At 40.1% G+C, this 6,270-nt stretch overlaps 1 protein-coding gene across 1 annotated transcript in view; it reads left to right on the top strand.

Annotated features, from left to right (window-relative positions):
* LOC110454677 (sodium-coupled monocarboxylate transporter 2-like) overlaps positions 1 to 6,270 on the top strand; it is a 42,050-nt gene that overhangs the window by 34,466 nt on the left and 1,314 nt on the right. The window contains exons 7-8 of the mRNA XM_021504318.1: positions 2,807 to 2,936; positions 5,608 to 5,696. Coding sequence (XP_021359993.1) covers positions 2,807 to 2,936; positions 5,608 to 5,696 — 219 coding nt within the window. The remainder of the gene's footprint in view (positions 1 to 2,806; positions 2,937 to 5,607; positions 5,697 to 6,270) is intronic.

The following is a 6,270-nucleotide window of genomic DNA, read 5'->3' as shown; positions in this document are numbered from 1 at the left end:
GGGCCATCACGTGTCCCACAATGAGGAAGGCTCAGTAGTAAGTACCTATACAGATCCAGCGGGCCATCACGTGGCCCACCATGAGGAAGGCTCAGTAATAAGTACCTGTACCCACCATGAGGAAGGCTCAGTAGTAAGTGCTTATATAGATTCAGTAGGCCATCACGTGTCACAAAATGAGGAAGGCTCAGTAGTAAGTACTTACACAGATTCCTCGGGCCATCAGGTACCCCCCCACCATGAGGAAGACTCAGTAGTAAGTACCTATACAGATTCAGCGGGCCATCACGTGTCCCACAATGAGGAAGGCTCAGTAGCAAGTACTTATACAGATTCAATAAACCATCGCATGAAATAATAAATTTGTAGATATTATATAGCATACGTGATAGAGTAGTGTATCGGTGTGCTGCAGCCAGTGCGCTACCTTCAGGCAGTCTCACAGTGTGATGGCCTGTAATATCGGCACAAAAAGGTTTACAAAATGCCGTTGGATACCCACGGCTAGCTCTGCAGAATTTATACGCGTCTTAACGCAGATAAGGTGATTGCTAGCCTTAATGGAACCAGCTATTGGAACCGATGATATTTGAAAAAGATAGCTGCCATTGTGATAATTTATTTGCTTTTTGATTTAAAATTGAGAGATGATTTAGACACTAAAAGCCCACCCTATCTTGTTCCATTGATAGAACAGATAACAGTGGTAAATCTAGTTTACTCCATTATAACGACAGAGTTATAGATAAAAAATATATACCATACTGTACCTTATAAGTAATGACTGTAGTGTAGGCTGTACGCTGAAAAGGTTGGGACTGTTTGAAAGATGGCAGCTGCCAGTCGACGACGAGATTGAATTTACTCAAAAAAACGGGTCAAAAATTAATTCTAAGTATTTATGGAACCATGAGATAGGCTGAGAAGCCTTTACAGATTAATAATAATCTGAAATAGTTGCAAAATATTCTATAAACAAGTAAAAATATGCATTTTAGAGAGGTGGCCTAGATTTATATTTGTGCGGTTCGGACACTCCGTAACTTACGACTGTGTACGGTTGTGACATTGTATGCAAATTTGTAAAATTGTACGGTGGGGACTGTATATTCGCACATAGGAATGAGCGGTTGGAACTTCCATCATTTGACTATCTTTATAATTGCAGATACAAAGAAACATAGTTTACCAATGGAGCTGCACTTCTGTAACGAATGTAGCATTGGGGATGAAAATCTGCAGAATATCATTGACATTTCATGCTCAAGCATTGAAAACAACGTATTGAAAGTTCGAAGTACAAAACTTGATCCTTGTTCATTCGTCTCATTAAGTCTCTGATGAAAGTGGTTCATATGTTCTTATTATTGACCCACATCCAACTGTACATGTCAGTAAAGCTTGTTTCCCTCATCATGATTGTGCTGTGACAGTACAGCTGGCTTTGGGTCAATATTAATTTAATTAATTTAATTAATAATTTCATCAGAGACTAATGAGAATATACTTGATGAATATTTTCGGGGAATGATATTACATTTATGCGTCTGTAATCTATTGTTTCCTTAAGAAGGATCAAGTTTTGTACTTCAATTTTTCAAGTATGTATTTCCATTATTGAGCATGGAATGTCAATGATGTTCTGCAGATTTTCATCTCCAAGGCTAAATCGTAACAGAAGTGCAGCTCCATTGGTAAACTATGTTTCTTTGTATCTGCAATCATAAAGATAGTCAAAAAATTAAATGATGGAAGTCCCAACCGCTCAATCCTATGTGCGAATATACAGTCCCCACCGTACAATTTTACAACTTTTCATCCAATGTCTCAACCGTACACAGTCGTAAGTTACGAAGTGTCCAAACCGCACAAATATAAATATAGGTCACCTCTTTAAAATGCATATTTCTACTTGTTTATAGAATATTTTGCAACTATTTTAGATTATTATTAATCTGTAAAGGCTTCTTAACCTATATCATGGTTCCATAAATACTCAGAATTAATTTTTGAACACGTTTTTTGAGTAAATTCAAACTCGTCGTCGACTGGCGGTCGCTATCTTTCAAACAGTCCCAACTTTTTTCAACGTACAGGCTATACTACAGTGACTATGGGCTTATTTTACATTTCTCACTTGATGGTTTGAATTTTATTTTAAGTTTTACTTACATCATTTTGATACCCTAACAGTATCTGTATTTTCACAATTTAAATTGTTTTCTTAACAAACGCAGTGTTTTTTGTAATACTTGTCACGTTATATCGTCAGGGTACAGGGGTCGCGAGATGATTATTAGTTCGCGGGAACATTGGTTATTGAGATAATGTCAGCGTACACTGTAGTGTGATATGTAAACAACTTCGTGTCCTGTAAAACTTTGTAGTGCTAGGAAACATGTGTATACAAATCAATTGATAGTAAACACTCTGTTTTAGGACGTTATTTAGGATAATGTCCCGTAGCATGAATCTTCAGAAAACTGTAAGATGTAAGGTGCTATACATGTGTGTGTATTTTGGCATCACACAGTTTTCAGTAGGCATGTACAGTTTCTTTTCTTTCTTGTTTATCCTGGTTCGCTATTCATAGCCCTATGAATGCCCACTGACATCGGTGAGAATAGATCGTAACAATTAAACTCGCGGGTAAATATTAACATGCAATTAGTAAGGCTATAGATACGGGGTTACCTGACTTGTATCAGGGAGACACGCATTGGGAAAATCAGCGTAGAGACTTTCCATTTAAAAAACATGATAATATTGTTGCCTTGTGACCTAACGTAGCCTCATGTTTTTACAGTGCCTATTGGTTCAACTTCCCAGGACTCTGTGTTATCCTGCTCCTGTGCTGTTTAATAGGAACCGTCATATACGCCTTCTATCAAACCTGCGACCCCCTGTCATTCGGACTGATCGACGCTTCAGATCAAGTAAGACTGTCCAGTCACCTGGTGTGATCCTCTATAGTGTATACGGTCTTCAGTAAACTGGAGACTAGAAATGTAAAGGAAATAGCGATAGAAAGTGAAGGAAACAGCTATCTGGAGCCAACAGATCATAATCCTAACATATTGCTGACGAGAACTCAAACATTTTCGATTGTTTCTCCCCGTTGAAAAGTCACCATAGGAACATTCTTGACATTACTTCGATAATCTACAACAACAAAGACTCTAACCAGAGTAGAATCTGACACTATTTGGAGTTTTTCGGTTATGCAATCAGCAAGCATGATCCTGGTGAGAAAGATATATCCGAAAAACGGTGTACGTTATAGGTTATAGATAGCTTTGTTTGTATAGAGACGATTTTGTCCACAGTGCTGGATAAAGATGTCGATACGTTATTCGGACATAGCATTACATTCGCCTTTTTTGAGATGTTGCATTCATTACGTCATACGAGTATAGAAATATCTCCACTCTCTTTCTTAAGCGTCGTATTTGTGCCCAGCTCATCATAGCAGAAGTTCAAGTATCGCGGACGCTTTGTATAACAAGCTAATACTTATCCCCATTTAAACATCTATTTAAGACTGAAATGGGTAAATATATCACCGTTCTCTCTGACTATCCGCAGTTTAAGAGTGTTATTTGGCTCGGTACATTGTGGCCCAGTGACTTGGTTTTAGAGTGTTATTTGGCTCGGCACATTGTGGCCCAGTGACTTGGTTTTAGAGTGTTATTTGGCTCGGCACATTGTGGCCCAGTGACTTGGTTTTAGAGTGTTATTTGGCTCGGCACATTGTGGCCCAGTGACTTGGTTTTAGAGTGTTATTTGGCTCGGCACATTGTGGCCCAGTGACTTGGTTTTAGAGTGTTATTTGGCTCGGCACATTGTGGCCCAGTGACTTGGTTTTAGAGTGTTATTTGGCTCGGCACATTGTGGCCCAGTGACTTGGTTTTAGAGTGTTATTTGGCTCGGCACATTGTGGCCCAGTGACTTGGTTTTAGAGTGTTATTTGGCACGGCACATTGTGGCCCAGTGACTTGGTTTTAGAGTGTTATTTGGCTCGGCACATTGTGGCCCAGTGACTTGGTTTTAGAGTGTTATTTGGCTCGGCACATTGTGGCCCAGTGACTTGGTTTTAGAGTGTTATTTGGCTCGGCACATTGTGGCCCAGTGACTTGGTTTTAGAGTGTTATTTGGCTCGGCACATTGTGGCCCAGTGACTTGGTTTTAGAGTGTTATTTGGCTCGGCACATTGTGGCCCAGTGACTTGGTTTTAGAGTGTTATTTGGCTCGGCACATTGTGGCCCAGTGACTTGGTTTTAGAGTGTTATTTGGCTCGGCACATTGTGGCCCAGTGACTTGGTTTTAGAGTGTTATTTGGCTCGGCACATTGTGGCCCAGTGACTTGGTTTTAGAGTGTTATTTGGCTCGGCACATTGTGGCCCAGTGACTTGGTTTTAGAGTGTTATTTGGCTCGGCACATTGTGGCCCAGTGACTTGGTTTTAGAGTGTTATTTGGCACGGCACATTGTGGCCCAGTGACTTGGTTTTAGAGTGTTATTTGGCACGGCACATTGTGGCCCAGTGACTTGGTTTTAGAGTGTTATTTGGCTCGGCACATTGTGGCCCAGTGACTTGGTTTTAGAGTGTTATTTGGCTCGGCACATTGTGGCCCAGTGACTTGGTTTTAGAGTGTTATTTGGCTCGGCACATTGTGGCCCAGTGACTTGGTTTTAGAGTGTTATTTGGCTCGGCACATTGTGGCCCAGTGACTTGGTTTTAGAGTGTTATTTGGCTCGGCACATTGTGGCCCAGTGACTTGGTTTTAGAGTGTTATTTGGCTCGGCACATTGTGGCCCAGTGACTTGGTTTTAGAGTGTTATTTGGCTCGGCACATTGTGGCCCAGTGACTTGGTTTTAGAGTGTTATTTGGCTCGGCACATTGTGGCCCAGTGACTTGGTTTTAGAGTGTTATTTGGCTCGGCACATTGTGGCCCAGTGACTTGGTTTTAGAGTGTTATTTGGCTCGGCACATTGTGGCCCAGTGACTTGGTTTTAGAGTGTTATTTGGCTCGGCACATTGTGGCCCAGTGACTTGGTTTTAGAGTGTTATTTGGCACGGCACATTGTGGCCCAGTGACTTGGTTTTAGAGTGTTATTTGGCACGGCACATTGTGGCCCAGTGACTTGGTTGTAGAGTGTTATTTGGCACGGCAGATTGTGGCCCAGTGACTTGGTTTTAGAGTGTTATTTGGCACGGCACATTGTGGCCCAGTGACTTGGTTTTAGCAGGTTAGGGTCGAATCAACGTTCATTTGCACTTTTTGCATGACAACGGAAACATATGTTTTCGAAAGTTGGCAATTTCTTTTTTTAATACTATTGTGTTAAAAACATTACTTCTGATTTATTTCTTTAAACGTTTATTTTTTTCAAAGATTTTCTATGTGAATTGATGACAATAAGGGTGACATACGCTTTTGCCATGTCTTCCTACCGTTGATACACATCAGTACAGATAATTCTCGGCAAATCACAAGAGTATCTTGTTCTAAAATGGCTTGCGTCCCATGATCACTTTCTGTTTGTTAGTTTCTCTCCTGTTATTTCTGTATCAAACTTTGCTGAATGTTGTTTGATCTGTTCCAGTTGCTTCCCCTGTTTGTGATGGACGTGCTCGGTCACATGCCTGGTATACCGGGACTGTTTGTGTCCTGCCTTTTCAGTGGTGCTCTCAGGTAATTACGTCATCATTCAATTGATCATTACGGTTCATTGTCGGTAATGAGTCCGTGTTGCTCCTACGTACGCTACTTTGGAATCCATTCGCTCGTATCCATGCGGACGAGAGGCAATAACGCGATAGGTTCATTAGTTTGTTGATAATGCTGTTTGTCAAAAGTGCCACTTGATAACATTGTTTTGTGATTTGGTTTTCCGACAATATAATTATCAGGTTTACGGTCGCAATCAATTGTTTGTTACATCAAGACATTAATAGAATTTATTTTTGTGAAATTGGTGTAAAAATTCTCAAAATGCTGGAAATGTATTTTGATTGAAACACTGGAAAGTATTTATATATATACGCTTAATATTGAAATACATGTTATTAAATGTTTATGTGTTGCTACATGTACGTTAAATTGTATACGTATTAGAAGTCGTGTATTGGTCGAGTTGTTATTTTTGACTGTTGTTTGTATCAGCAAACAAAAATAGTGGCTGTCTTTTATTTAAGGATTGGTTGTCATAATTTTGACGTTTATTGGCGTGTAAACTACATCGGGCTTGCGATATATTGAATGGTGC

The sequence above is a fragment of the Mizuhopecten yessoensis genome, unplaced genomic scaffold, assembly GCF_002113885.1.
Source record: "Mizuhopecten yessoensis strain PY_sf001 unplaced genomic scaffold, ASM211388v2 scaffold8011, whole genome shotgun sequence".
Taxonomy (NCBI): Eukaryota; Metazoa; Mollusca; class Bivalvia; order Pectinida; family Pectinidae; genus Mizuhopecten; species Mizuhopecten yessoensis.
This window is presented reverse-complemented; position numbering and strand designations above follow the sequence as displayed.